At 31.4% G+C, this 27704-nt stretch overlaps 5 protein-coding genes across 8 annotated transcripts; 4 read left to right on the forward strand and 1 right to left on the reverse strand.

Moving 5' to 3' along the window:
- The first annotated feature begins 3784 nt into the window (after positions 1–3784).
- On the forward strand, positions 3785–6773 carry LOC108341632 (uncharacterized). The gene is made up of 3 exons (XM_017579291.2): positions 3785–4391; positions 4532–4632; positions 6027–6773. The coding sequence occupies exons 1-3, from the start codon at positions 3919–3921 to the stop codon at positions 6674–6676; spliced, it is 1224 nt and encodes a 407-aa protein (XP_017434780.2). The 5' UTR covers positions 3785–3918; the 3' UTR covers positions 6677–6773.
- A 3505-nt stretch (positions 6774–10278) lies between these two features.
- LOC108337213 (hexokinase-2, chloroplastic) lies at positions 10279–14107 on the forward strand. The gene is made up of 9 exons (XM_017573686.2): positions 10279–10627; positions 10761–10911; positions 11248–11430; positions 11727–11801; positions 12023–12178; positions 12275–12370; positions 12464–12594; positions 12870–12951; positions 13360–14107. Exons 1-9 carry the CDS (start codon positions 10359–10361, stop codon positions 13702–13704), a joined length of 1488 nt encoding a protein of 495 aa, XP_017429175.1. The 5' UTR covers positions 10279–10358; the 3' UTR covers positions 13705–14107.
- A 470-nt stretch (positions 14108–14577) lies between these two features.
- Positions 14578–16545, forward strand: LOC108338209 (AP-2 complex subunit sigma). The gene is made up of 6 exons (XM_017574962.2): positions 14578–14746; positions 14831–14929; positions 15020–15070; positions 15237–15410; positions 15999–16058; positions 16290–16545. The coding sequence occupies exons 1-6, from the start codon at positions 14744–14746 to the stop codon at positions 16329–16331; spliced, it is 429 nt and encodes a 142-aa protein (XP_017430451.1). The 5' UTR covers positions 14578–14743; the 3' UTR covers positions 16332–16545.
- A 95-nt stretch (positions 16546–16640) lies between these two features.
- On the reverse strand, positions 16641–21607 carry LOC108338208 (uncharacterized). 4 transcript variants are annotated; one of them, XM_017574959.2, is made up of 14 exons: positions 21454–21607; positions 21138–21269; positions 20744–20937; positions 20186–20234; positions 19705–19811; positions 19350–19572; positions 18994–19261; positions 18843–18906; positions 18689–18743; positions 18497–18554; positions 18311–18407; positions 17861–18178; positions 17562–17786; positions 16641–17314 (listed from the first exon to the last, which is right to left on the reverse strand). In XM_017574959.2, the coding sequence occupies exons 2-14, from the start codon at positions 21232–21234 to the stop codon at positions 16964–16966; spliced, it is 2106 nt and encodes a 701-aa protein (XP_017430448.1). In that variant the 5' UTR covers positions 21235–21269; positions 21454–21607; the 3' UTR covers positions 16641–16963. The 4 variants fall into 4 exon arrangements, with proteins under 4 accessions (XP_017430448.1, XP_017430447.1, XP_052736127.1 ...); XM_017574958.2 differs by having other exon boundaries at positions 18497–18557; positions 21454–21606; XM_052880167.1 differs by having other exon boundaries at positions 18497–18557; positions 21138–21606.
- Positions 21608–25236: 3629 nt separating this feature from the next.
- On the forward strand, positions 25237–26127 carry LOC108337128 (gibberellin-regulated protein 11-like). Its single transcript, XM_017573586.2, has 3 exons — positions 25237–25383; positions 25579–25642; positions 25737–26127. The coding sequence occupies exons 1-3, from the start codon at positions 25306–25308 to the stop codon at positions 25916–25918; spliced, it is 324 nt and encodes a 107-aa protein (XP_017429075.1). The 5' UTR covers positions 25237–25305; the 3' UTR covers positions 25919–26127.
- The last annotated feature ends 1577 nt before the right edge of the window (positions 26128–27704 follow it).

Here is a 27704-nt window from a genome sequence, read left to right on the forward strand (position 1 = left end):
TACTTAAGACTAATCAATTATTATCTAAATTAATATTGTGTAAAACATTTTGCAAAATATTTTATCTCAGCACTTGTTATTAAATTTTTGTTTTTAATTTTAAAATTGATTTTACTTTGAGTATAATTATTCCTTAAATACAGAAAAAAAATATTTATATTTTAAATAGAGCTTATGATAATTATTTAACGCAAATTAGTCCTTCTATTTTCAATTATTTTAAAAAATTAATCATTTTAATCTTTTTAAATAAGTATTTTCCCGATTTGACAAAACTATGTTTGATTTTACAAATAGACATTTTAGAAGTTTATCATTGGAAATCGTTAACTTTCATGACAATTTTTTTATATTACATTTCGAATATTATTCAATTAATCAATACTATTGAGTTCTAAAGGAATGAAAACATATCACTTCATCCAGTTTCAAATTGGACATTAATTAATCCTAAACCAATTTCTTGATCTTTGAATGATTAGGTAATTGAATTAACAATTAAATAAAAATTCATACCATGATAAGATAGGTGACCCATATATGCTTTGTCGGGTAGATGATGTCTTTTCATTTTAGTCGTTAAATTATCACTATTTATTATTATCACTATTTATTATTATTATTATTATTATTATTATTATTATTATTATTATTAATATTATTATTATTATTATTATTATTATTATTATTATTATTATTGTTGTTGTTGTTATTATTTTAATATATTTTGTGTTAAAAAATAGGGTTTGGATCGGTGATGTGTAGTTTATATGTTTTCTTTATGATCATTCTTCTAATTGAATGGTTGGCCAAATCTATGTCTCACCTAATAATAATACTAATTTTATGTGACTTGTCCCCATTTACTTAATATTCAAATTGATTTCTCAGCCTTTTCTGCATTGTACGTTGAATCTCACAGAAACTCATGGAATATGACATATGCAATAAGACCAACTCCATGTTTAGTAAAATTATTTCATATTTAATTTAGAGCAGTGTTGTATGAACCTTTTATTGAGATAGCAAGAGTTTTTATTGTTCTTTTATGTAAGTAGAGAATTTTTAAAAAATAGTTATATTAAAATGTCTACAAATCAAATTATATATAAATTAAATTTCAATATATGGAAAAAGCATTCATAAAAGAATTGTCTAAATAAATATATGTTTTAGTGGACATTGTATTCTTAGAGAAAAAGAAAATTAGGGAATGAGATTGGAAGGTGCAAATTAGCATATGTTTTTTTGGCTCATATGCTTTTAACTTTTGCTTCCTTTTGGAATCTTATGATCGTTTCTTGTTAGCAAAATTAAAAAATAAAAATACCCAATCCACACTTTTTCAAACCAAATCTCACAAGTTGCTTCATTTCATTGTTCTCTTTCTCGGATCTATTTGACACTATTCTAATTGCTTTATTCTCACGTTGACGAACTTTCCAAAAGGAAAAGAATCACTAATGTTTTCTTTTATGTCTATGTTTAACGAAAAAAGTTGAACAATGAATGAAAACTTCAACTTTAATCGAAAATTCTAATTATAATTCACTTGTTACATTATTAAATAAATGTAAATATACATAAAATGTACTTTTTTTTATCAGTTTTTACATAATATTTTTTATTTATTTTATAGACAAAAAATGTTTTTTTATGTTATTACATATAGAATATATTTAAAATAAGATATCAAAAAAAACAAAAGAAATATACTATAATGTTAGAAATTGAGTTTTAAATAAATAATACAGCATTATAAGAGATAACATATGAAAAAATGACACATTTTTATTAAAAAAACAAGGTTTGAAAACAAAAGTAATAATTAATTATCAATTTAACTGATTCTAGCGTGGACCGCGCAAAACAAGGAAAATAGTAATATATTGACAGCTAATATTATTTATATAATCTATTAACAACCATTTATTTATTTACTTAACAAAATATTGTTAATTATTTCAAATAGTATTATTATGAAGAATTATTATTTGGTGTTGTGAGAGCATGATTTTTCTTAAAAGGAAAATACTACACATCAAACATCTAAATTAACCAACACAGGTTTTTCTAGATTAATATGTAATATTAAGTTTTGCATTTAGCCATAAATTATTACGCATAATTAAATGATTATTTTGCAATTATCAATTTAAATATTATACCTAAAATTGTTTCTAATTGGTTGATAATGTAATATGTTATTTTGACGGATATGATGTATTAAAATTAACTCATGAACAATCGAGATAAGTTTGTGTAAGAAGTAGTTTTATTTATGTTTTGATCATATAAACTTGGAAGCAATTGAAAAGCACACGAGCTATTTAAAAGAAAAATAATACTTTCATACACTAAATTTTTACATTTGAAATTACCTTTTCTTATTTATTTATTTTAAATACAAAAATTTAATTTTTTTAAGACTATTTTACCGTCTTAAATAAATATAAAAGAATGTCATCTATCATTATTTTATTTAAAATGCACAGTTGGAAGTTACAAAAAATGTTGGCGTACGTGGATATATGCAATGCAACAAGTGATAGTTTATGTTCCATTGATGGCATCATTCTCACGAACTACACATCCTGGTCAAGTGCCTATTTCTGCGCCACCTTTCCATTCACCACATCTTTTCAAAGGTTCCTCTTCTCATAACAATTAATTCTTATTTAACAAAACTACCTTGCCTTTTTCAACCATTTCCTATATCTTAAATTATTTTTTCCAGGATGGAACACGATTAGGACATATACTTGTTCCACTAATAAGGTTTCCAAAAACATTTATATTGGTACAAATAAAATCGCATATAAGATAAAATAAAAAATGACGTGGATTTATATATACATAAAATATCCAAAAAGAGTGATAAAAAAGTAAATTCAATTTATTTCTATTTATTTTTCTTATTTCTAATATATATATATATATATATATATATATATATTTATAAAAGCTGTATAAATTAGTTTCAAGGAAAATATCTTAATTTATTGGTAATTAATTATTGTAAACAAAAAATTAAAGACCATTTATTATCGGATTTTTTCTATTCACATGTATACAACTACATCTACAAACTATACATATATGCGAATGTTCAAACATACAATTGAAAACCCTCCAACACAGTTAACACCTTGGTTTTTTCCTCACCGTCGAAGCACAGGTAGGCCACACCTTCCCAGTTATAGGGGTGCTCACATGGCCATTTAAAAAAGCATCAAATATTAATTACCATTTCCTATCTTTCAATTTTTTTATTCATTTGAAGACATTCAATCGCACTTTCACGTTCAAATAAAATCAAACCCCAACTTCTAGCTGAGAAATTCAAATCTCCCATCACTTGTACCATAAATTTTTAGTTGAAGGACAAGCACCCCACCACCCTCTGTTAAAAACTTTAAAGTGGAGAGAGAATATATATAATATATATATATATATATACATATATATACATATATATATGAATGAAGGAAGAGGAAGCAACAAATATACTAGTATTCGAACACGTCCAAAATCTTAGTGTTACATTTATTTATTACATTCCCAATAGTGTACCAGAGGTAAGTGCATTTTAATTTCACGCGTTTGTAGGTCCAAAGCAGTGAAACTAATAACTATATTATAAAAAATAAAAAAATTAAATTGTGATACAAATACTACTACTCCATTATATGTTATAACATGAGGGAATAAATAAATAAATAAATAAAGCATGAGTGGGTGTCCCACCACACACAGCACCTTCTGCATCCTTCTTTATTACTCATCTGTGAGATCTTCTATTCTGCTGTCTCTCATTTACACAGAAAAAATAAAAATCAAAACTTGTTCAAAAGACAACCTTTTTCATTGTATGAAACACAGAGAGAATTACCCTTTTGCTTCTCAAGGCTCTCTTTCATGGCTCTCTTAACTTCCTTGCCTGAGCACTCCACCACCCCAAAACGCCATAAACGAAAACCACAGCAACAGCAACAACAGCAGAAACAGAAACAGAAGCAGAAAGCAGCTTCTTCATGGGATCAAATCAAGAACCTTTTAACCTGCAAACAGATGGAAGGATCGAGGGTTCATGACCCTTCAAAAGGGTACTCAAAGATAGGGTCTTCTTGCAGCTCCATATGCAGCTTCAGAGACGTTGTTCATGGGAACACACGTGTGGTGCATAGGTCTGATAACTCTTCGCCGGAGAGTAGCTCTCTGGGTCAGGAAACCGGTTTACTCACCAGGAAACCGGTGACCGCTTCTACCCGCTCCACAGCCGCAAAATCAAACGCTGGAACAACCTACACGTCGTCATCATCTTCCAGGGGAATGCAGTTCAGAAAGCTATCTGGCTGTTATGAATGTCACATGATCATTGACCCTAGCAGGTACTACTACTATACACAAACACTTCAAATTAATTGCTTTAATTTCTCCTGAATTGATTAATTTATATATTTATCTTTTTTATAGTAAAAATTCAAACATTTTATTTAATGAAAATGGCTTTGAAAATGTTATAATTCAGGTTACCAGTTGCAAGAAGCACTGTGTGTGCTTGCTCTCACTGTGGTGAGGTCTTCCCTAAAATGGAGAGTCTGGAGCTTCATCAAGCTGTTCGTCATGCCGGTATTTTTAATATCTCTCTCTTTTTTTTTTTTTTTTCAGAAGAATATGCATGCATCATATTTTAATTCCATTTTGTAATGTGATTTAATTTCAGAAAAATATTAATTCCTTCCTTTAATGCCATTTAATTATTCATTTATTCGTTCTTGAGTGCTAGTATACTAATACAGGTTAACGTTTTACATCTTTAATCCTCAAAGAGAAACACAGTAACAGAGGTCTTCTAACATTAACTCGAATAATAATTTTTTTTTTCATGATATTAAAAAATGCTGTACTTCATCTGTTTTTTTTATTTATTTTCTAAGTGTGACTTTTTAGTTTAATTTTCTTTTCAAATTCAAGATAATGTTAATTATTTTGTCGTTATTTATTACATTTTTTTTTCACTTAATCTGATTTCGACCTGGCAGTCTTAAACTACACTTAAAAGTCAATTATAAAACGAATTTAATGTTCTTTAATTAATTCATTTAAGTGCATCCATTGACTTTATTTCTTTTACGAAGATATAACTAGGTTTGTTTTCAATGACTGTAACAATTCATTAGGGTACTATAATAAGATTTTTATTCTGGTTATCACTAATTAATATCATGAATGTTTCACTTTACTGAGGAAAAAGAAGAAAAAAAAAACTTTACACCAATGTGGAACATTGTTTGAAGCATTATAACAATTCTGTCTCTGTCAAAGTTAATTGATTGAACTGCCTTGTGCTTGAGGGAACGTGTTTGTGGGGTTACAAAGTAAAAGTCAGCTTCGAAATCCGAAACATGGACTCCATCCATGCATTCGAACCTTTTATCCGATAATTTTGCTCTTCATGGTTACTTCTGTCGCAATCAACCCTAACACTGTTCTTTAGGATTGGATTTATCTTAACATGTTTGAAAACTTTATTATCATAATTTTTTGAAAAAACCAAATGGTAGAAATTCCAATATAGTTTATTAGATAAAAATAAAAAATAAAATATTATATAAAATTAAAAGATCCATTAATTTATTATCTCCGTTAAACTTCTTTCTATACATCCATCATCACTATCACTAGGAAATCTCCTCTTCGATACATCTATCACTGAATAAATTTAACATTCAGAAAATGCACCCACCAAAATTTCAGTGCATTAGTTTGTGGGGGCAAAACATCCTCGATAGCTTGTTGTGTAGGAGAATTCGTACGAGATCACAGCTGTCTGCTGCAAAGGAAGATAAATGATCTGCTTCCGCAACGCGCCACCTCTTTATTGGTCCACACAGCACCACCCACCAAAAATAACAAAAAATTGACAATTGCGAATTTTCAATTAACTATGACTTGTTTAATTATAGTATTTATATTCTATTTCTACATTGAATAATAATATTAATTGTGTGTTTGGGGAACAGTTTCGGAGCTGGGTCCGGAAGATTCGGGAAGGAACATAGTGGAAATAATATTCAAATCGAGCTGGTTGAAGAAGGATAATCCCATATGCAAGATCGAACGGATACTAAAAGTGCACAATACTCAACGCACCATCCAACGGTTCGAGGAGTGCAGGGACACGGTTAAGAACCGTGCGCTGGGCAGCACCAAGAAAAACCCCAGGTGCGCAGCCGACGGCAACGAACTCTTGCGGTTCCACTGCACCACCTTAACGTGCGCACTTGGCGCACGTGGGTCATCCTCGCTGTGCGCCTCCGTACCCGGCTGTGGTGTCTGTACAATCATCAGGCACGGTTTCCAAGGCGGCGGCGGCGAACACGCGAAGGGCAAGGGCGTGAGGACCACCGCAAGCAGCGGTAGGGCACACGACTCCGTCGTGTGCGGCGACGGCACGCGGAGGGCCATGCTGGTGTGCCGGGTGATTGCGGGGCGCGTGAAGCGCGTGGCGGAGGACACGCCGCCGTCGGAGGAGGAACACGTGTCGGTTGCTTCCTATGATTCTGTAGCCGGGTACGCTGGAATCTACTCGAATCTCGAGGAGTTGGTTGTTTTCAATCCAAAGGCTATTCTTCCTTGTTTCGTGGTTATTTACAAAGTGCCTTCGTGTTAAGGAAACACAAAAAAAAAAAAAATGTTTCTATGATCGTAGCAGTACTGTATATTTAAATTTCTCCTTCAATTTCACAACTCTACCAAATAACAATGAATAAGTTACTAGTTATTGGTAATTGTATAGTTCAGTTACAAGTTGATAACTAGTAATTTATTGATCGTTAATTATATGGGGTTGTGGAATAGTGAAAATGTAAAGAACATCATGGTAACTGAATCATGGTTCTTGAGTTATGGAATTAGAATGTTGTAATGTACTTTCTGCTATTTCTGCTATTTCTGCCATGCACACGCATGACCATCTAATTATGGTGGAAGGTGGATGTGGAACCCAGTTTGATGTAGTTACTTTTTCTTGCCATGAGTTTTCTAAGTTTATATATTCTCACATGATCTTGTGCTAATGCAGAATGTTGTTTTCTATACGCAACACTTCATTAAGAATGTATGAGTTTATGGAACAATATTAGCATTTGAGGACATTTAGTGCTTTGATTAAATTAGTAATGTGATTATGTTATGTCAATGTGTTAAGTTAAATCTATGGTCAGGAGTAATTAGATGAAGAAATGGAGGATTAATGTGAGGGAGACAATGCATATAAAGCATTAAAACATTGTTCTCTTAGCAGGACCAGTAATAATTAGGAAGTCCACGCTTTTATTTTTTTTTCAGTTTTCTACCTATAAACAAGAGCAAAATGTCTTTCCCCAAAATAAAATGATGAGCATTGGTAACGATGCAATTACAAAATGTTACTTCCTAAGTTTTCAAAGGAGTGAAATTTGAATCTCAACTCTCTAAAATCACATGGTAAGTGATTTGTTTCTCATTTTCATACCCATCAAGTAAATATTATTTAAACAATATTTAGAATTACAAATTTATTTTTCATTCATATACCAAATGAAAAAATTAAATTTAATCATTTAAAGTTAGAACGAAACGAACTTACTTTTTATCTACCAAATTTAAAATTGAATTTGTTTGCATTTATAATTTTAACAAAAATTGTTAAATTAATCATTTTGTCCCAAACAGGTTAAATTTGATTAAAGAATAATATTTTTATACCTTATTTCGTATTTATTTACCTTTATAACATTTGGGTATAACACCGACAAAGGGCCGATTTTTTAAAAATTATAGAAATTAAAAAAAAAACTTAAAATATATTAAAATAATAAGACGTGGTCTTTCTTTGTCAACTTTGTTCATTATCACCATAAACTTTTATTTTTGTCGTGGTTGCAAGAATTTCTTCTTGGAAGCCGAGAATCTTTTATGAATTATTTGAAGGATTAGTAGCATGATTTAAGAATTGAATGAGACACAATGATGATGATGGTCAACAAATCAAGGAGGTAGAATTGTTGTATTAAGCACAATAATTGAAAGAATAAGAAAAGGAAAAAATGAGAAGAGGAGCAGGTTGGGTCGTGATCTGTTTGGGTTGTCCTTCTCTCAGCAACACTTTACTGAGCAAAGCATAATGAAGAACACTGCTTTTTCTATTCCTTTTTTGTTCCTTTTTGAAGGCATCTATTAGGGTTGGTTCATTGGAGAACAACACAAGATGATAATGATGGTGATAATTGCAGACACATGCACCAGCACATGGATATTTATACTGTTTTTTTCTCTCTGTCTTGTGTGATTGTATTTTGGGACAAGCCATGCATTACGAACACAGTACTATCCCACCGAATCTAACATCCCACAAGGTCTTGCTAGAGGAGTAAGTAATATGCATCATTTTGTTGCTTCCATTTTCTTAATCATTAATTAAGAACTAGGTTTAAAGTTGTACTGCTTTTCCACACCAAAAACGACAAATTTAGGGTTTTTGGGTTTCTTATTCTTACCACTTATAATCATTCTCAAAAGCTATAGCCTCTTTAGAGAAAAATTGGATTTTACTCTCTAAATTTGTAATCCCATTTAAAAAAAACTTTGTATTATAAATATAATTAATCATCTTTCAATACTTTCCGAATTACAGAACTTAAAGAGTTTTAGTTCTAGTTCCTTATTAAGAGAGAACTAAAAGGATTTTTGGAACACAAAGTTCTTCTAAAAATGTTAATTTGTGAATGTGTACAACTTTTTCATTTTATAAATGTTTTTGTTTTCTTTGGATTGAAAAAATAATTTAATTTCCATGATAGTTAGTCATAAACATATTACATTTAGAATGTTTAATATTAACTCTACTGTAAGTTTGTATGACTACTCTTATGGACCGGTCGAGTATAATTAACGTGTTAGAAAGACCGGTCGGTCATGTCTTTGGGACAACTGAGTGACTATAAACCCCAAAAAAAACTTTAAGTACAATCTATAATCGAGTTTATAGGTAAATTGTACTTACTATGTATTGGACAATGATTATGATCGTGCTAATTATAAACACATTTCGTGACCTATAGATATGAATATAAGATAAGAAGGTAATTATCTACATTGTTTGGAGTTGAAATATCAAGAACTTAGAAAAACGTTACAACAGAAACTTAAAACGAGGTTCAGTGACCTAAAGAAAAAGTGTATATGAGTGTTTTGACTGTGCTCACATTTTTTAATTTTTTTTCAGACAAATTTGTAGCAAGCAAATGAAGATGAGTGGTTGGGAGAATTTCTTATTACAAATGGTAGTTTTTTTATTCACACTTTAGGTAAATAAATGTAGTTATAATTACGTATGCAATAATTTTTATGATACGAATATAAAAACTAACTAAAATTTTAAAATTTGCAAGCTTTATGTTAATGATGTAAGATATGTTGATTATATCGTGTAAAATTCTTGAGAATGTTTGTTCTCTCTTCTTGTATTAAAAAAAGTGTTTCCTTAGTGTGCTGTTTAGAACCTAAACATATATACGTGAGGAAATTATTTTAGAATCACATAGATTTTTATTTATTTATAAATATTAGGTTTAACTATTTTTTAATTTTCTAAAAAAATACTAAATCCTTACTAAATTTCAATATTTCACTGGATTTGGACGCATGCAAGTTTTTATTTGGTTGTGGGCTCAAAGTTTGGTAGGCCCATCAAAAGGAAGAATGAGTGCAATACTCGGGCTTTAACATCCGCAGCCCAGCATTGCAAAAGACCACATTGATCTGAATACTTACTATATAGTCCAGTTTTTTTATTTTTTATTTATCGGCCTTTGATATATGAATGCACTTTGATATTTTATTTTAGAGCTAATTATGTTTTAATTCAAGATACATTAATTTCTAAGTCTATCAATGTAATAAAATGTTTTACCCCACAATGAAAATCTTTGCAGTGGCATTATCGTTATATAAAATTCAAAGCATTCAATAAATCTTAATTAATCGTATATAGAGAAAATTGTAATAACTTCTGTCTATAATAGTAGATTATATTCGTATTTTTTTTTTTAAAATATTTCACTTTAAATTTATTTCCCTCTTTTGTAAGTTTTTCTTAGATTACTGTTTTATAAGTATGATTAACATTGTTCTAATAATAATATTAATTAATAACAAAAATAAACCGTGTTTAACTAATTCAAAAGTTAAAACAACCGTTTTAAGGACTGAAATTGGTTCATCATCAGCAAACAAGTGAGTTTAATTACTGCTGTGTTTTTTTTTGGTCACATAAAGAATGTGTTGGATCAGCAAAAAAGAGAAAAACAAGCATGATGTCCGTTACAGTCACTGCCGCCACTTGCTTCGCCGCAGGCTCCTACCTTCCACGGTCGCCACGGCGGAGCTTCACGGTGGCTCTCCGATCTGACGTGTCAAGTACCGCAACGAGAATATTGACGGAATTGAAACGCGAGTGTGCCACTCCTCTCCCCCTTCTTCAGCAAGTGGCCAAAACCATGTCTGATGATATGCGAGCTGGGCTTGGGCTTAAGCCCGGGCTTCCCATGATACCCACCTATGTTGAAAATCTTCCCACTGGGTATGTTATGTTATTCGTCAAGGTTCTAGGATTGAGCATGTTAATGATTTAGGATTGAGCTAAACTTATATTGGGGTGGCTAGTGTTGTTATTAATGATTTGATGTGTGTTGTGTTGGATTGTGACATGTAAGGAATGAGAAAGGGTTGTTCTATGCCTTGGATCTTGGTGGAACAAACTTCCGTGTGATGAGGGTGCAGTTGGGTGGGAAAGATGAGCGTGTCATCGACACTGAGTTTGATCAAGTTTCTATACCACAGGATCTCATGTCTGCTACATCACAAGTAACAAACTAAGTTATTTATTTGCATAATATATGATGATCATTTTGCTTTTCTCAAAATGTCGCCATGTTTAAGTAGTGCTTTCAAATCTATAATTTGTCTGTTCCCATATAGGGTATGAGATTTTTGTTATATGTAAACTTGCCCTTGGTCACTCACTCAGGACATTTCTGCTATTTGATTTTATGAACACTTATTTCGGAACAATTTCTAAGAAAATCAGAAACTAGAGATCATGGTACATATATAGTTACTATAAAAGTAATGATGATAGGAATGACTTTTAATCTGTCAGATTATTTTTTCTCATCAAACAGATGCTGAGTTTCATTGCAGGAGCTGTTTGATTTCATTGCTTCAGGGCTTGCAGAATTTGTGTCAAAGGAGGATGGTGGGTTTCATATCTCACCGGGAAGAAAGAGAGAGATTGGATTCACGTTTTCATTTCCTGTGAAGCAGACATCTATTGATTCTGGCATACTAATCAAGTGGACAAAGGGTTTTGCAGTCTCTGGAACAGTATGCATTTATCTACCTTTCCTGAGTGCAGAACCACTCTCCAATCTCTATTATTTAACTTGGTGTGCATTCATTCACAGAAAAACTTCAAACAAAACTAAGATAGTAGTTGCCTTGCCACTATATTTAAAAACAAACCATAAATTTTAATTCAAGGGCACTGTGCATTATGAGGGGCAATGTAAGTTGTGTCATTTAATCAGTACCATTAACTTTATGTTTTGGTATAGTTAAATGGTAACTGAAATATATTATCCCAATTCTGGCATGGCTGAAACTTCAAACTACTTACACAGGCAGGAAGAGATGTGGTTGCTTGTCTGAATGAGGCAATGGAAAGACAAGGAATAGATATGCGAGTTTCTGCTCTGGTATGTTGTTTTGATGTCAATAGTTTTATAGAAGTTCAAGAACTTAACCAAAACAGACTGAAACAATCATGAATTGTTATTCAAATTGTTGCTTCTTTAGTTATTTACTTTAAAATTCATATATGGAATCTAATTATACAATGTGTCAATTTGTCAAAGTTAAACTCAAAGTGCAAACCTATAGAGTGGTGCTATAATTTTAGAAAATGGGTACCTAATAGGTGAATGATGCTGTGGGAACGTTAGCTGGAGCGGAATACTGGGACAGTGATGTTGTGGCTGCTGTCATTTTGGGTACCGGAACCAATGCTTGCTATGTTGAGAAGATCAGTGCCATTCCTAAGTTACAGGGCCATGCCTCTTCTTCTGGCAAAATGGTTAATATAGACTTCATTACTCTCCTTCTTTTCTTCATATTAATGCTATGGATGAAGAATATTATCTTAATATGAGCAAAGCATTCCTTAATTCAGATCATTAGCACTGAGTGGGGAGCTTTCTCAAATAGTCTCCCTTCAACCGAGTTTGACAGGGAAATGGATGCTGCTACCATCAATCCAGGGGAGCAGGTAACTTTTGAACCATCTCCTCTATTATTTAGATGTTCTTCCGACAAAGTAGCAAGTAGAAGAGTCACTGGTTCTCTTCACATTACTTGGCAGATCTTTGAAAAGACAATCTCAGGACTGTATCTAGGCGACATTGTTAGACGAGTGTTACTGAAAATGACTGAAGAGGGTGGTTTGTTTGGCAGATTTGTCCCACAAAAACTATCTACACCATTCATACTCGGGTAAATTTCATTTCAGTTAAAAATCAGAGGTGAAATCATATGACAGTCACTCTGTTCACGTAGTTCTAATCTCAGTTTACCATTTCTAGTTTTCTCTCAATTATTCATTCTCCAAAGTATATATTAATGCATCCCAATTTTCATAGTTTACTCTTTGCATCTAGTAACTCTACACCTTCTTATCATATACATGTTATGCTGGTTAAGGTATATTTTCGGCTTAAGACTCTTGAGCTATATTCAAACTGAAATATGCCTTTATATAAACTTAACAGAACCCCAGATCTATGTGCCATGCAGCAAGACTATTCTGGCGACTTACATGCAGTTGGGTCCCTCCTCTATGATATATTAGGGGTAAAAATTTCTTGTCCTAAACTTGATGAAAATGCAGTTTAAGCACATGTTCCATAACTCAACATTACCAACTTACAAACGGGTATTTCTTTCATGGATAAAGAAAGAAGATGGTAATTTCCCAAGAAAACTATAATAGTTGTATAAAGAAGCACCATTTGGTTATTTTACAATCCAAATATAATACTCATTCTTTTAATAGTGTTTTTTTGAATTAACTCTTCAAAATTTAATTTATTTAAAAGCTTAAGGAAAATGGAGAAAAAAATGTCCTTGTGCATCAGACTTTCAAGATGAAGAGTTATGATTATATTATTATGTGATGCTGTCAAGCATGAGCCATGTGTTTCTATCATATCTACTTAAAATATTGCATATAATACTTAATCACTGGCTCATTCTCTTCAGGCTGAATCCAATTTAAGTGAAAGAAAAACAGTTTTAGAGGTTTGTGAGACTATTGTAAGGAGAGGAGGGAGGTTAGCTGGTGCAGGAATTGTGGGGATTCTACAGAAAATGGAAGAGGATGACAGAGGTCTCATATTTGGCAATGGAAACAGAAGTGTTGTTGCCATTGATGGGGGCTTATACGAAAATTATCCTCAATACAGGACTTATTTGCAAGATTCAGTGAAAGAGCTGCTAGGGTCAGAAAAATCAAACAATGTGGTGATAGAACATACAAAAGATGGATCTTCCATAGGAGCTGCTCTGTTGGCTGCTTCAAATTCCATCTACCAACAACACTTATAGTATTCACTCTGACCCTGCTTGAGGAATTTTTTTCATTTGTAGTATTGAAATTTGAACTTTATGTAAATTATTCTTAGTTTAAATATTAGTATAGTTTTTTTTTTGGCATGAAAATCAGTTTTTAACAAAATAATCTAATTCAATAAAAAATAAGCAAAGTTTAATGAAGAGTTATTTCTACCAAAAATTGTATTTAAACTATGTCAAAACAATTTAATCTAGATTCAGTACAGTGTCGTCCAAATAATTTCTTGGTGTACTATGTATTATGATTCAGTGGTTTGATACTAAAATGTATACATTTAACATGTTTTAGTGAGGTTAAAATTTATAATAGTTTTTAAGCAAAAAAGAAAAGAATCACAATAGTAGAAAGACACATGAAAAAAATAAAAAAAAATAAAAAACTTCTGGAAAAGTCATAGCAGTTATTGTAAAAAAAATGGTAAGGAACTTGTTCTTTTAAAACAAATTAATTTTAATTTTAATATTTTTATTTACATTTGTCAAACTTTATTTTGTCTGTTCTTATTTGGTACTTGTTACTATATGGACGTAAGATATTTTTCCATCTAATATTAAATATTTAGACAAAAACTTTAAAATTACAAAATGATAAAAATAATTGCTTAAAATGACCCAAATCAAAATTTACATGTTTTACTGTAATAAAACAACAATTTTAGATTTTAAAGGAAAGAGAGCTATTTTATTACAAAAACTAAAACAACATTTTCTTTCACTCTAAATTTAAATTATAAAAAGGAGATTATATAAAAATGTAAACTATTTGAAGTATTTATTCGAAATTAATTTGAAAGTTCAAACTTCAAAGAAAGTCAAAATATAGGCAAAACCCTTGTCTCTCCCGTCTGTGTCATTACACGCTAGCAGCATCCAAAAACAAAATAAAAATAAATAAAAATAACATAGAGAGAGTTTCAAAGTAAAGTCGTTGGTATGATCATCTTCTTCGTCTCTCGCACTTAGATACATTGCACAATTCTTCCTTCTCCGGAACCCTAATTCATCGTTGCAAATGGTAAATTTCTCTTACTGATACTCGCTTTCATTTCAATTTTCAATTTGGTTTTTGTAAATTGTTGTATCCTTTTCGTGTTTGCAGATCCGATTCATTCTGTTGCAGAACAGACAGGGCAAGACTCGTCTTGCCAAATACTACGTTCCTCTTGAGGATTCGGAGAAACACAAGGTCGAATACGAGGTAACAACAACACGATTCCTCAACACGATTCCTCTTCTTTTTCGCACAACTAACAACGCCTTAACCTAATTTTCACCTCAATTTTCTCAGGTTCATCGCCTCGTCGTAAACAGAGATCCTAAGTACACTAATTTCGTCGAGGTCAATTTTCTCTCCGCCATTTTGATTATCATGCAATTTGTTGTTTGTCTGTTTATTGATTGATGTTATGGAACTGTGACGAGGTTCTGGTTCTGTCGTTCTTAGACTGTCTGAATTGCTACAATGTTTTTGTCTGTCGGTGTTCTTACCGTCTCGTGTATTGCAGTTTCGTACGCACAAGATAATATACAGGCGATATGCTGGCTTGTTTTTTTCACTCTGTGTTGATATCACTGATAATGAATTGGCATACTTAGAGTGCATTCATTTGTTTGTGGAAATACTGGATCACTTCTTCAGCAATGTGTGTGAACTTGATTTGGTATTTAACTTCCATAAGGTTTGTTTTTCATCTTATTTTCCCTCTACAATTGTGTTCTTATCTCACTCCTGTGTTTCTTTGCTTGTTATAGTTTATTTTCAGTAAAATAATTGTGTGACTGTTTATGTGGATGTAGGTGACTATAAGCCGTAGTTTCTAGTCTCGGTATTGCTATTAATTGATTTCTTCTGCTGCGTGTATTCTTGAGCTCATGTTAGAATATTGACAAACCATACCCGACAATAATCAGTATGCTACATTGATTATTTAGCTGCACTAATCAATATGTAACACTATAAATTAATGCTAAAAAGGGGTCTGGGACAGGATTACCTCATACATGTGGAAAACCAAAGAATATAATCAATATGTAATGTCATCGTTTATATACATCAAGATCCTCTGGTGGATGTATGTATGTATGTCTGTTATAATGATTTTTACTGATCTTTGTTTTATTTTTCTTTCTAAGTACAGTTCATGGTGGTTTAGTGTTAGGACTGGAGTAGTTATTGCCCACCATATTGAACGTTTTTCTTCCTTGAGATTATTATTACTATTTTTGAACGCTTACTTACTCATGTAATTTACCTGTTTGTCTTGAAGGTCTATCTTATACTTGATGAATTCATTCTAGCGGGTGAACTGCAAGAAACAAGCAAGAAGGTATGCATTATTTTGGTTTCTAAGCACTCCATGTATGGCTGCTGCTTTAAGGTTTAAGCCTTGTTGTTATACACTATGATTTCAGGCATAGTTGTCTACTTCTATAACTTCTTCCTACACATTTCTCCGCTTATGAAAATGCTGTTTTGGGTGTAATTGTTTTGACATAGCTATGAAGTCCGTGGAACAGAAAACCTCAATTCGATAACTAACCTGTTTTTGTGCTCGCAGGCTATCATTGAGAGAATGGGGGAATTGGAAAAACTGGAGTGATACATTACTTTTCTGCAGTCGTAGCAGTTTGGAGGTTTCGATGACTTGCTTTTGCCCTCGGCGTAATTCTTGCATTTCAATTGTGATACAGAATTTTGAAAATATTTTTTCTTGAGCCGTGTATTCAGTAGCCTTTACCTACGCATCTTATTGGGCTTATGTTTATATTTGTATGACATTAGTCAAATCGGGGTTTTCAATAGCCTTTCTTTTATTGTCGATTTCTATTATGTATTTTTTTAAAAAAAATTATTTGCTCGTCGTGACAGTTTGTAAAACACTTAATGGAATATAACTGGACAATTGCAGTGTATAAGCAATGAAAATCGATTAATTTTGGTGGTAGGGATGAACCATTAGGGAACAGATATTGGTGTTTTATTTTCAGTTAGATGGTGCTAGTGTCCTGCAAAATGAAAAATGATTAGGGGGCAATCCTTCTAAGTTTGGTTGGGGGATATTTTGGCGCAAATAAAGAGTTCTATGTTACTTTTAATATGAAAGGTGAAGCTCTAGAAGCTGCCCGTGTAGAAATATAAAACAATGAATCGTAGTACTGATGTTGGTCATGACTTTACAATCGCATTGGCAGCCACATTGTTGCACTAGTTGGGAGTGTGTCTCTGGTTTCTTCATATGATGAAGGGGGATGATGAAGGTCTAGTCCATTTGTCTTGGAAGGGTGCAAGGAGCTGCTTCTGTTGGGCAGGGATTGAAGAAATCTTGGATCCCAACGTATCTTGTGATGCAGACGAACAGGGAAGAATGGCTTGGGAACATGGATTCATTGCAGAAGAGTCATGCCTTGCACTTTGCCAATTAGGAAATTGGGTCCTCATTATATTGAAATTTACTGTGGACCTACTTTGTTCTGCTTGTTGCAACCCCCAAAAGCTTCGATGATCTGGTTTATGTGAGAGCGTTGAACTATAATTAGTTCCACATAACGGGTTACCAAAATAATGAGGTTGCTGCAACCGAACCTGCACTCAATTAAAGCATTGCGTGACGATACTAGCAGGACAATAAGAGTGCATATTTATGAGATATTAAATTGCACGCTAGTTTGTTCAATTCATTACTAGCAATAAACTTTAGGCACCTCATTTCATATAGATGATCACATTAAACTATTTTTACCAAAGTTGGACCCTAGATTTCCGAGCCTATTTTATTGGATTAATGATACTTTAATAACATTGCTCTTGCAACAAAAGAGATATTTAATACCTGTGGTCCTGCTACAGAAAGCTGATCAAGGAAAGAAGTTGAGGCATACTGACTCTGAGCTACAGGAATTGGCATGACCACCCCATGCTGCTGTGCTAGTGACTGAAAATAAGGCATTTGCAATTTTGATAATGGTTCCAACCTACTTCCAATTTTGTTATTATTATTATTATTGTCGGCCTTTAACCCATTACTTCCTGCTGACAAGGACAAGAAGTTGAAATTCTGCATAATAAGGATAATCATTAGTGCATGAGGAAGAGGGGTGGCATCATCACCAAAATTAACCTTAGGCTTACTTGCTTTTGAGGGCCATAAACCACAGGTGTTGGAGCAGACTGTGATATCTCTCGATAATGACATTGCTGCTGGAGAATAATATTCTTACTCTCATTGGGATTCGTCACAGTAGAAGTAACTCCATTTTTCATTCCGTTTAAGCTGTGCGCTTGTAAAAGAACTCCACGCTTTGATCCTTCATGTGCTCTCGGTTGATGACAGTCAAAAAGCCTAGTTTCTTTGATAACCTGTCTTTTTGGCATCTCTAAACTCTTGATTATATGACTGATGTGAATATGAGCTGCACACTTCTTCCATGATCTCTTGGGAATAAAAACCTGCATGGTTTGTTATTGGCAACGATAAATTGTTGTTTGAGTGGAATGTACACAATTTAGGATCAAGAGAATTTAACATAATAGTGTAAGTCAAACAAAAACAACAGTGATAGTAAATTTGTTAGTCCTTACCCTCCCACTTGACGAACAAGCTGAAGTTTCCATCAAATCCAGTTTGGAGGCACGGATTGCAGCTTCAAGCCAATCAGGAGCTTTAATAGCAGAAGACCTTGGAAAGAAAAAAAAAATTATCAGAATTGGACAAACAGTAACGAAGGTACCTAACTAGGCGAAAATGAAGAATGAAAGAAACTTTACTGAAGATAAGCCTGGCTAGTTGGTGCCAATGGAGACAAGCCTGGCCACAATGCAAGGCCTTCTGGAAAAAAATAAAAGAAGTTCGAGAATCAGCAAAATTAAGGAAAAAACTTTTCGCCTATACTTTAGTCATCAAAATGACATCAGCCATATCAAAAGGGGCATTTGATCTTCGAGAATGAGGGAGCATACCGTTTCCTTTTTGTTCCTTGATCATATGCTGTTGCTTGCAATCAACTTCTCTGGCCTAAATGTAAGCCAATAATACCAAAAATACAAGTGTACCAGCTCAGAAATCAGGTTATGGTAGGACCGAATAAACTGTAAAAGTTGAAATGTTCATCACCTCAAATTCCACGTGTGGTTTCCTCTCAACTTGAGAAATCCTTGATTGTCTGGGCATATTTAGTCTGCAATATGATGAAGCATGTCAATAGCAACAGACAAAGGACTTGAAAAATAGAGATATTTCAGAATGTAACAAAAAAATTACCCACCCCATTGCTAGACTTAACTCAGAGTCGTGCAATGCAACTCTGTTGCCATTTTCACTCTTAACAATCACACTAGGCATGTTCTGGTTATTTATTGTTCGAGAAGTGCCATGAGATGGCATCAAGGGCGTCGTACTCTCAGGAAAAGCAGGCTGCTGTTGTTCTTGACCAACATCTTCATTCAAACAACTTTTTTTTGAAGCTTCTAAAGGCGAACTCTCATGACCATAAGCGCTTGCACCCTGAATAGTTGCTGAGGCTAGAATAGAATCTATGACAAAATGAATAATAAGAGAGTGAAAAAGATTGAGTAAATATTTTTACAAGTATCCCAGATAAAGGAGAGAATGAAAAACAACCTTCCAGAGCAAGAGCAGCACTAGCATTATCCTCCAAGTTTTGCAAAACTGACGAGTTATCTGGCAAAGATTCCCCTTCTAGTTCCTTATTATTGTGATTGGAGCCATTGTCAGGGAACATTCCAGCCAAAGCATAGAGAGTCTCAGCAACCTCTTCCTCATCTTTTGTGATGGGCCCAGAAACAACTTCTCTTGGGGTCCATTGTCGTCTTATTCCTTGTTTCTGCAAAAGCATAAAATTCCAAGCAAAAGGTGAAGGAACAGAAAATGCTGAGAAATTAAACCAACAGAGCAAAAGTGTCAAGTTTTGAAACTGGCAAACACAGCCCACAGATGTCTTAGTTACAACACTCACTTTGGACTTCTTTACACTATCCTTTTTGAGAGATTCTATTCCATCCACCTTATTCTTCACCTTTTCTGAATCAAGTAACATGGATTCGCGACCCCGTTTCTTCGTGGCTATGTAATTTCAAAATACAAAACAAAAAAAATCATAATATTTTTAGCAAACAATATTTTTTCCCCACTTTCTACACAAGATTGCATGCAGAAGAAGAAAACTACTTGGTCAATTAAAAGCTTATAGTACATTAAAATATCAGTGGAACTAAAACGATTGCAATAATTCACGAGTAAAATAAAAAGACCAAAACTAAATCCGTAGTCCAACAATTGCAACAAACAAACAGAGGAAAAGAAAAGGAAAAACAAAAGCGCTTCTCAGAGATTGCTCAGACTCTAATCCAAAATCAACAATAGCAGAGAATTACACAGGAAAATGCATATTATGCATACATTAGAAACGCTGGGTTTCGAATTTGAAACTCACGCACCTGAACGTAGCTTCCGTGGAACAGAGGCACCGTTGCAGTCATTAAAAAACTGTCAAATCATTCAGAGTAGAGAAAGAACCAAACACAAGAAACTCTTCAGTGAGAAAAACATCCCCGAATTAAAAAGTAAGCAAATAAATAAAAAATAAAAACCCACTTCCTTATATGCTTTTAGTATCAATTTTACATTCAAAATGAAGTTTCAATTCTCAATAATCTATATAATAAAATTTCGTCAAAAATAATGTGATTATCCAGATAAATAAATTTCTAATTCTGAATGAAAAACACACGAAAACGCAACATGTAAGTTTCTTTCGGCGATTCTACCAGAAAATAAAATTGAAATATACTTCTCTAAAACAGTTTCCAAGTAAACTAAAATTGTCTTCCAGAAAAATTAATTAGAGATAAAGTTTGTATAAATTAGTGTAGAATAAATTAATTTTAACCTTTATTTTTTCAACTTAAATTTCGTTTATAAAACTCTACTTGGAAAAAAATCGTACAAAATTAGGCATGAAACAGAATATTAAGCACATAACAAGAAGAAGATACATTTCTATGAAGCTTGAATCTCTTGGTGGTGGCAATGAGAGCCGAAGAAGAGTCACGTGTTTGTTGTTGTTGTTGCTGTTGAGAGACATGGCAACTCATTTGAAAGCTCGTCGACGCCGTTCCCACCGCACTCAAGCTTCTCACCTTTTCCTTCTTCAATTTCTCCGAGAATCGAAGGTCGCCACGGCTGAAAACTACGCCTCACAAACCAAAACAGGTAAGAACGCAGGGAAACAAGAGAGAAAAACGAAGAACACAAAGCGTTATCTGCAAACTCTTCGTTATCGTAAAAGATTAAGAAAAAGAAAAAAGAAAAAAGAGAGACAGGAATAACGACAAATGTAAAATAGGTTTTGTCTGGTAGCGCAGAAAAAGTTGGTGCTGTGTAATTTACCAGCGAGGAGGTTGTGTTTGTGCTTGTGCTTGTGTCGTCGCTTGTTCGTGCTTGAGAACACACTGCTTCCACGCCTCACGTTTCGAGCTTTGTCCATTTCTCCACGGAAAAATAACAAACAAACAACAAGAGCTACAATAATAACAATAATAATAATAAGTTATAGGAATAATATCGTAGCGAAAATAGTGATAAGTGAAAGAGAAGGTTGAGTGGTATGGAAGGTGTTTGATGTAATGTCCGGTGAAGTTGAAGTTGAAGTTGAAGTGGAAGGGTTGAGAGAGACAAAAAGGAAGTGAGATTGTACGGTGCTTACTTGTTTACATGTTAAGACTACAAACACAGTGGTTGGTTTTGGCTTTTGGTTTTTGGTTTTTGGTTGAGTTCAGTGGAAAAGAAGGCAGAGAAAGTAATTGGTGCCTCGTGTTCAGAGAATCAGGTTCTTTTTTTAAGTAAAGGTATGTGGCAGAGCAAAACACACCCAAAAGTCAGAAGAAGAGTGCCAAAGATCTAACCACCAATAAAAGGCAAGAAAATTTCAGATTTATGGTTCTTAACAATTTTATTTAGTTATGATTTCCAAAAAATTAAACAAAATGGGTCAAGAAATTAATGTTGGAGACATTAATTTCATGCTATGACTATGGAGATTGTTAAATGAGCATGGAAATTGTAGGGTACGGTTGTAGGGAAAAAAAGTGTGAATTTTGAAACCTTGAACAAAAGAGAAATAATTATCCAAAAATATTATTTTACACACATAAATTCTTTTTACCTTCATTTCACATATATAAAAAAATATGTATAATTTTTTTTATTTTTAATTATTTTATTTTTATATTGTATATCAAATAAATGTAAAAATATATTATCTTATCGTTATATCTATCAAAAGAATAAAACAAAAGAAAAAGAGAATAGGAAGATTGAAAATGTTGATGGTAAGTTTTGATTGAACATTGAAGTGTGAGAAATGATTCTGTGGAAAAAAGAAAGAGGCTTTGGGTTAAGTTGCATGTAATAGCGATTCTTCTTCTTTAATCCGATAGGTAGTTACCTAAGTCTTTTCAATGTTGTCTCATTAGGATTTCAAATTCGCTTCTTTTTCTTGTTTTGCTTTATTTTGCACTTTTCTGCTTTTTTTATTTTATTTCAATTTTAATTATAATGATAAAAAAAAAGTTAATTATCAAAATATTCCTTGTACAACGTAAGAGAAACTGCCCAATTGCGTGGATTTATTTTTGTTTGATAGTGTGGAGAAGTTACTTTTAGCATGTTTAGATACTTTTTTTTAATAGAAAAAAAATCTATAAATTAAAATTATTTTGTAAGAAATTTGTCTATATGATTTTCAAAAAATTTATTTTTAATTTATACCTAAGCTTTTTTTCCTTATATTTTCATTCAAATCGTTCCAAAAAATTTACAGATATTCCACGCTAACTACTTATACGAACCATTATATGAACCATTTGTGGTGATTTTTCAAGGTTTATTAAGGAGTTTTAAACGTCAGGAAAATTTCTAATAATAAAATAATAAAAGAAATTGTCAATTTTAGAAAGTTTTCGAGCTGAAGTCAATTTTTGAATATTTTTTAATGGAAAAAACAAATTTAGTGCAAGTGGCAGGGCGATTTTTGTAGTATGCATTGAGTATATTGATATTTGATTTGTTATTAAATTTAATTATAGTTAGTGAATATAAAACTTTTAAAATGATTATTTTACAAGGCGATTTCACTGTTCCTACTATCTCTTGACTCTTATAAATAATATTTTAACATAAAAAATTTACATTTATTTGATATTATTTTTTTTATTATTTAATTTTTAAAAATATATGTATAATTTCACTTTTTTATAATTATATAAATGTATCACTTTATCATTTCTATTACCAAATTGGTGTTCTTAAATAAATGATTCGACTGGGCTACTTAAAAAAATTGAATTTGGTTGACGTAATTTGTTTTCCAAATTACAACATTTCAGCCTGAGGGCTAATGTGTTTTCCTGACCAGTTTTAAAAGAAAATTAAAAATAAAAATAATTAAATTTAAATAAAATATTTTTTAATTTCGAGTGATATTAATAAAATTAATTTAAGTTTTAAATATATTGATTTATAATATATGTTCATTTTCTCTATTTTTGGAAGATAAATGTTGGAATTATTTTTATACAAACTATACTCATCCTTTATCATAAATAATTTTCCTCAAGGGAATATGAATAATCTAACTCTCCTTTTAATCATTTAGAAATTCAAACTTGATATCATTTATTAAAATGAACTCACTTACTTGAAGGTTAATTTTCACTCATAATTCAATTAAGAGCATTTATACTATCCATGAGATATTTAAGAAAAATTAGGTATAGAAGTTACATTAGACCATTATCGAAAGTACTGCTTACCCAATCCTTTGATTTGGTCCCTGCACTTTGAAACTTCTTACGGGTTTTTTCTTCATGCACCTCTATAATTTCTAAAATAATCATTTTATCTTTATAAAAGTGGCTTCCGAAGTATTCATTTCAAAAACCTTCTTATAACAAAAATGATGTAATATTAACAATGAATGTATTTTAGTCTTTTTATTTTTAATATGAGATGCAGTTAGTAATATGGAGGTGCAGGAAAAAAATCCTTATTAAGTTCGACCCTTGGCCCTAAATATAGAAGCCCGGCCCAATTTGACTTTGGACTTTGCAGGAAAAAAATCCTTATTACTCCCTCCACCACCATGTCTTGCTTCCTGCACCTCCACAACTTTTCTTATTTTCAAAACTAACCTTATCTAAATACGGTACCAACTTTGACCATATGTCAATCACTTTTACCAAATCCACTTCTTTTTTATTAATATTCACTCTTAAAGCTTAAAGATTAAAGAGGCTAATATGTATATTCTGCACCAAATTCATGCTTATCTTATCTACCCAACCACCATGATGTAAGAGTATGTAACGTAGATACCATTTTCGTTCACCTTCAACTTCCTTTATGTTAATATTTCTGTTTCTATGTTTCTCTTATATATACTATGTTTTAAAATATTTTTGTTTTGTATAATTCGGAAATCATTTTTATTTTCAAATTCTACAACCTATTTTTTTTTTATAACTTTTATGTAATTAACTTTAGTTTATATAATATAAAAGTAATTTTTTTTTGCATAAAAACCATGGCATGTGGGCCAGTTTAGTTTCTTAACTACGGGGTTGTAGAAAAACAATGAAGGGAAACGGATGCTCATATCCGTTTGTCATTAAACGGATTCTTATATCCGTAAATGGATGTGCACGTCCGTTTTTTAAACAGAATTTTAAATTATAAAAACATAATATATCTATATATTATTAATATAATTAAACTAACTTCATAAATATATAAATAATGTAAAAATTAATAACTCTAAATTAATATTTTGACATTATAAAATTATTGAGAATTCTTCAATGGATATGAAAATTCGTAAACGGATATCAACATTTGTTAAAGGTTAAATGATGAAAAGTAATTTTTTTTAATCATCCAACTTTGATGTTAACTGAGGATAAATTGAGGATGTGGTGGTGCAGGAAAAAGGACGTGGTGGTGTAGGGAGAAACACTCCACTTCATTTTGTTACTAGGCTACAATAGACGAGAGTGTATGTAGAAGAAAAAACGTTCTTTTTCATAAAAAAAAATAATCATATTTTATAAGTGTATCTTTTGACGGATAGACAAAAAAAATTCACACTTACATTTTCTTGATAAATAAAACACATTTTTACAAATTAAATTTGACATAACCTGTAATGAACAACGTAATCTAAAATTTGTTTATTTATTCTCTATACTATAATAATTTATTTGTCGTATATAACAAATTTCCATAACATGGATACATACATTGTTTATTCTTTACAAAAAAGAATACACTTTTGATTCCTTTAGAAATCTTCAACACTTTTATAATCTATACCTTGAAGGAAAGAAAAAGGGACCCACTTTAATGGAATATATTAGTTTTAAGAGGGCTAATAAATACAACAACACTTCTCTCGTTTAACTCTTCCATGCAACTATGGCTATAAATACAACTACACTTTTTCTCCTCATTCACATAGCAACTCACAAAACCTTTTTCATTCTCATCTTCAAAACTCACCTTCATGGCCATTTTCAAGGCTCTTCTATTTTCAATTCTCATTTCTCAAATCATTGTAATTCTCGTGGAATCGGATACAATGGTAAACTTAACTTTTTCCTTTAATATATATACATAGGGTTATAATCTTCTTTCAATTTCATACAAATCATATTATATATATATATATATATATATATATATATATATATATATGTTGAAACTTTGCTTCTCTATGTCTTTTTTTCCCGACCAATCTTCAAAATTACATGATGTTTTGTTTTCTTAAACATCGCAGGTTATTATCAAGAACCCATTAGAACAACCAAGTCCTAGCCCTTCTTCTTCACCTCCAACCATAGGTACAAGTTCTTTAAGTAAACACTAAAGTTAACCTTTGATGTTACATAGATGATGTTTTAAGAACTTTTTTTCTTTTTTTTTTATGTTACGTAGATTGTGATGGTGAATGCAATAGAAGGTGTCAATTATCATCAAGACCAAATCTATGTAAAAGGGCATGTGGAACTTGTTGTGAAAGATGCAATTGTGTGCCTTCGGGTACTAGTGGCCACTATGAAGAATGTCCATGCTATGCAAATTTGACTACTCATGGTGGAAGACACAAATGTCCTTAAATTAATTACACTAATTAATTGTTTTCTATATATGAATATAAACGTTTGTAATAATTTAGTTTGGTTGTTATATCTATGCATTTTAGGTGGTGCATAGTTACTTATTACTAAAGTGAAGTTTCTCACTTTGCTTTCTTTTTAAGGTATTTTTCCTCATCTTTCACTCATGTCTTAAAGATACAAGAGTAAATAGTTGAATTCATCTTCAAGCATTGTTAACTATTTAATATATATATATATATATATATATATATATATATATATATATATATATATATATATATATAAATATTCTTTGCTTTAGAGTTAGGGTTAATTAAGTCTTGAGTCTTGAAGAATGTTGATATATTTGTATGAAGTTATGTGACCAAATTTGGGGTGAAATGAATGAAGGGAAAGAAAAGCTTAATGTTTAAGGAAAGAAAGAAAAAACATAGGAAACAGGTGGAATGTTGTTTGAGAGAATTTATAGGATGGTGAGGTTGAAGTAACCATCATCACATTCCTACATGGGGGCCTAGTAATGTTGGGAACCATAACTGGTGCAGGTTTTTGTCACCCTCACTCACACACAAATTCTACTCCCAACCTAAATGTTTTTTAATGACTAAAATAAATATTTAAAAAAAAAATTATTTATGTATTGGAAGTTTTATATCATCGATTAGAAATAAGATCAATTTAAAATATATAAGTAACTGCAAATCTCAAGTTAGTTTTGTGAAATTGAATTAAGTTTAGAATCCATTATTTAACATGATATTAAAGTCTGATTTAGATTTTATCCTATCAAGATTTCTAATTTGTTAGATATATTTTGAAACTATATAGATATTTGATGTTTGTTTGATATATTTTAAAAAATACAATGTCATCTTCTTAAAAATAATGAATAAATGTTTTTTACTTTTTTTAATAAAGCAAATTAGGTAAATGATGATTTTGTTAGCTATATACTTTTCTTTATAATAATTTGAAAATTGTGTAAATGATAATTTTGTTAGCTAGCTGTACTTTTCTTTATAATAATAATTTTTTAAAAAAGAGAGACAAATAATGTAAATATTTTCATAAGATAAAATTAATTTACACATAAAGTTAAAAATAAATTTTTTGATGAATCATAAGAACTTTTATAAGTTCATTTTTATCATTACAAGGAAAGTTAATTTGACTTTTTAAAATGTTTGTAGAAAAATTCGTCCTCTTATGTCTTTGTTTACTTCCATTTCTTATAATTTATTTTGGTTTTACTTATCTACTCTTAGTTTTATCAGATAACATTTCCCATCACAGCACCTCATCCATCATATGTTCATAGAGTTGCAAGACAGGAAAAAATGCAAAGTACACACAATTTCACGTGTTAGGTTTCGTAACTTTTGCTATGTTCATTGTTGCATTCTCTTGTTGGAATATATAGAAATTTAGCTAAACAATAATCTCTAAAATTCGTTAGCATTTAAATTACCATCTTAAAATTTTTATTATTATTCTTGTATTCAACATTTTTTAAATATATGTAAGTTTTATCTCATTACTAATGTTATTAATCTTGAATCAACGATGTTAATATGTAACTATTTTAATCAAATGTTTTTAGTGTAAAGGTATAAATATTAGTATATTACCACAATTTTAAAAGTACCAAAATACTTGTTAAAGCTAAATTAACATATTTTTTAAACGTTAAAACAGTAAAAAAAATGGATTTACGAAAAAAAGAAGAAGATTATTTACTTTTAGATTTGGTGGGTGTAATTAATATCTCCTAATAATTAATAAA

This window comes from Vigna angularis, chromosome 7 (genome assembly GCF_016808095.1).
Source record: "Vigna angularis cultivar LongXiaoDou No.4 chromosome 7, ASM1680809v1, whole genome shotgun sequence".
NCBI lineage: Eukaryota > Viridiplantae > Streptophyta > Magnoliopsida > Fabales > Fabaceae > Vigna > Vigna angularis.

What these genes read in the sequence shown, in the direction of transcription:
- LOC108341632 (XM_017579291.2), top strand. Translation starts at nt 3,919, where the DNA reads ATGGCTCTCTTAACTTCCTTGCCTGAGCACTCCACCACCCCAAAACGC. An exon ending in ATGATCATTGACCCTAGCAG is followed by an intron (nt 4,392 to 4,531) that starts GTACTACTACTA and finishes GTTATAATTCAG; the next exon opens with GTTACCAGTTGCAAGAAGCA. An exon ending in TCAAGCTGTTCGTCATGCCG is followed by an intron (nt 4,633 to 6,026) that starts GTATTTTTAATA and finishes TTTGGGGAACAG; the next exon opens with TTTCGGAGCTGGGTCCGGAA.
- LOC108337213 (XM_017573686.2), top strand. Translation starts at nt 10,359, where the DNA reads ATGATGTCCGTTACAGTCACTGCCGCCACTTGCTTCGCCGCAGGCTCC. An exon ending in GTTGAAAATCTTCCCACTGG is followed by an intron (nt 10,628 to 10,760) that starts GTATGTTATGTT and finishes GTGACATGTAAG; the next exon opens with GAATGAGAAAGGGTTGTTCT. An exon ending in ATATGCGAGTTTCTGCTCTG is followed by an intron (nt 11,802 to 12,022) that starts GTATGTTGTTTT and finishes GGTACCTAATAG; the next exon opens with GTGAATGATGCTGTGGGAAC.
- LOC108338209 (XM_017574962.2), top strand. An exon ending in AGTACACTAATTTCGTCGAG is followed by an intron (nt 15,071 to 15,236) that starts GTCAATTTTCTC and finishes CGTGTATTGCAG; the next exon opens with TTTCGTACGCACAAGATAAT. An exon ending in TGGTATTTAACTTCCATAAG is followed by an intron (nt 15,411 to 15,998) that starts GTTTGTTTTTCA and finishes TTTGTCTTGAAG; the next exon opens with GTCTATCTTATACTTGATGA.
- LOC108338208 (XM_017574958.2), bottom strand. Translation starts at nt 21,234, where the DNA reads ATGGACAAAGCTCGAAACGTGAGGCGTGGAAGCAGTGTGTTCTCAAGC. An exon ending in ATAGTGTAAAGAAGTCCAAA is followed by an intron (nt 19,573 to 19,704) that starts GTGAGTGTTGTA and finishes ATGCTTTTGCAG; the next exon opens with AAACAAGGAATAAGACGACA. An exon ending in TTTATGGCCCTCAAAAGCAA is followed by an intron (nt 17,787 to 17,860) that starts GTAAGCCTAAGG and finishes CTTATTATGCAG; the next exon opens with AATTTCAACTTCTTGTCCTT.
- LOC108337128 (XM_017573586.2), top strand. Translation starts at nt 25,306, where the DNA reads ATGGCCATTTTCAAGGCTCTTCTATTTTCAATTCTCATTTCTCAAATC. An exon ending in TCGTGGAATCGGATACAATG is followed by an intron (nt 25,384 to 25,578) that starts GTAAACTTAACT and finishes TAAACATCGCAG; the next exon opens with GTTATTATCAAGAACCCATT. An exon ending in TTCTTCACCTCCAACCATAG is followed by an intron (nt 25,643 to 25,736) that starts GTACAAGTTCTT and finishes TATGTTACGTAG; the next exon opens with ATTGTGATGGTGAATGCAAT.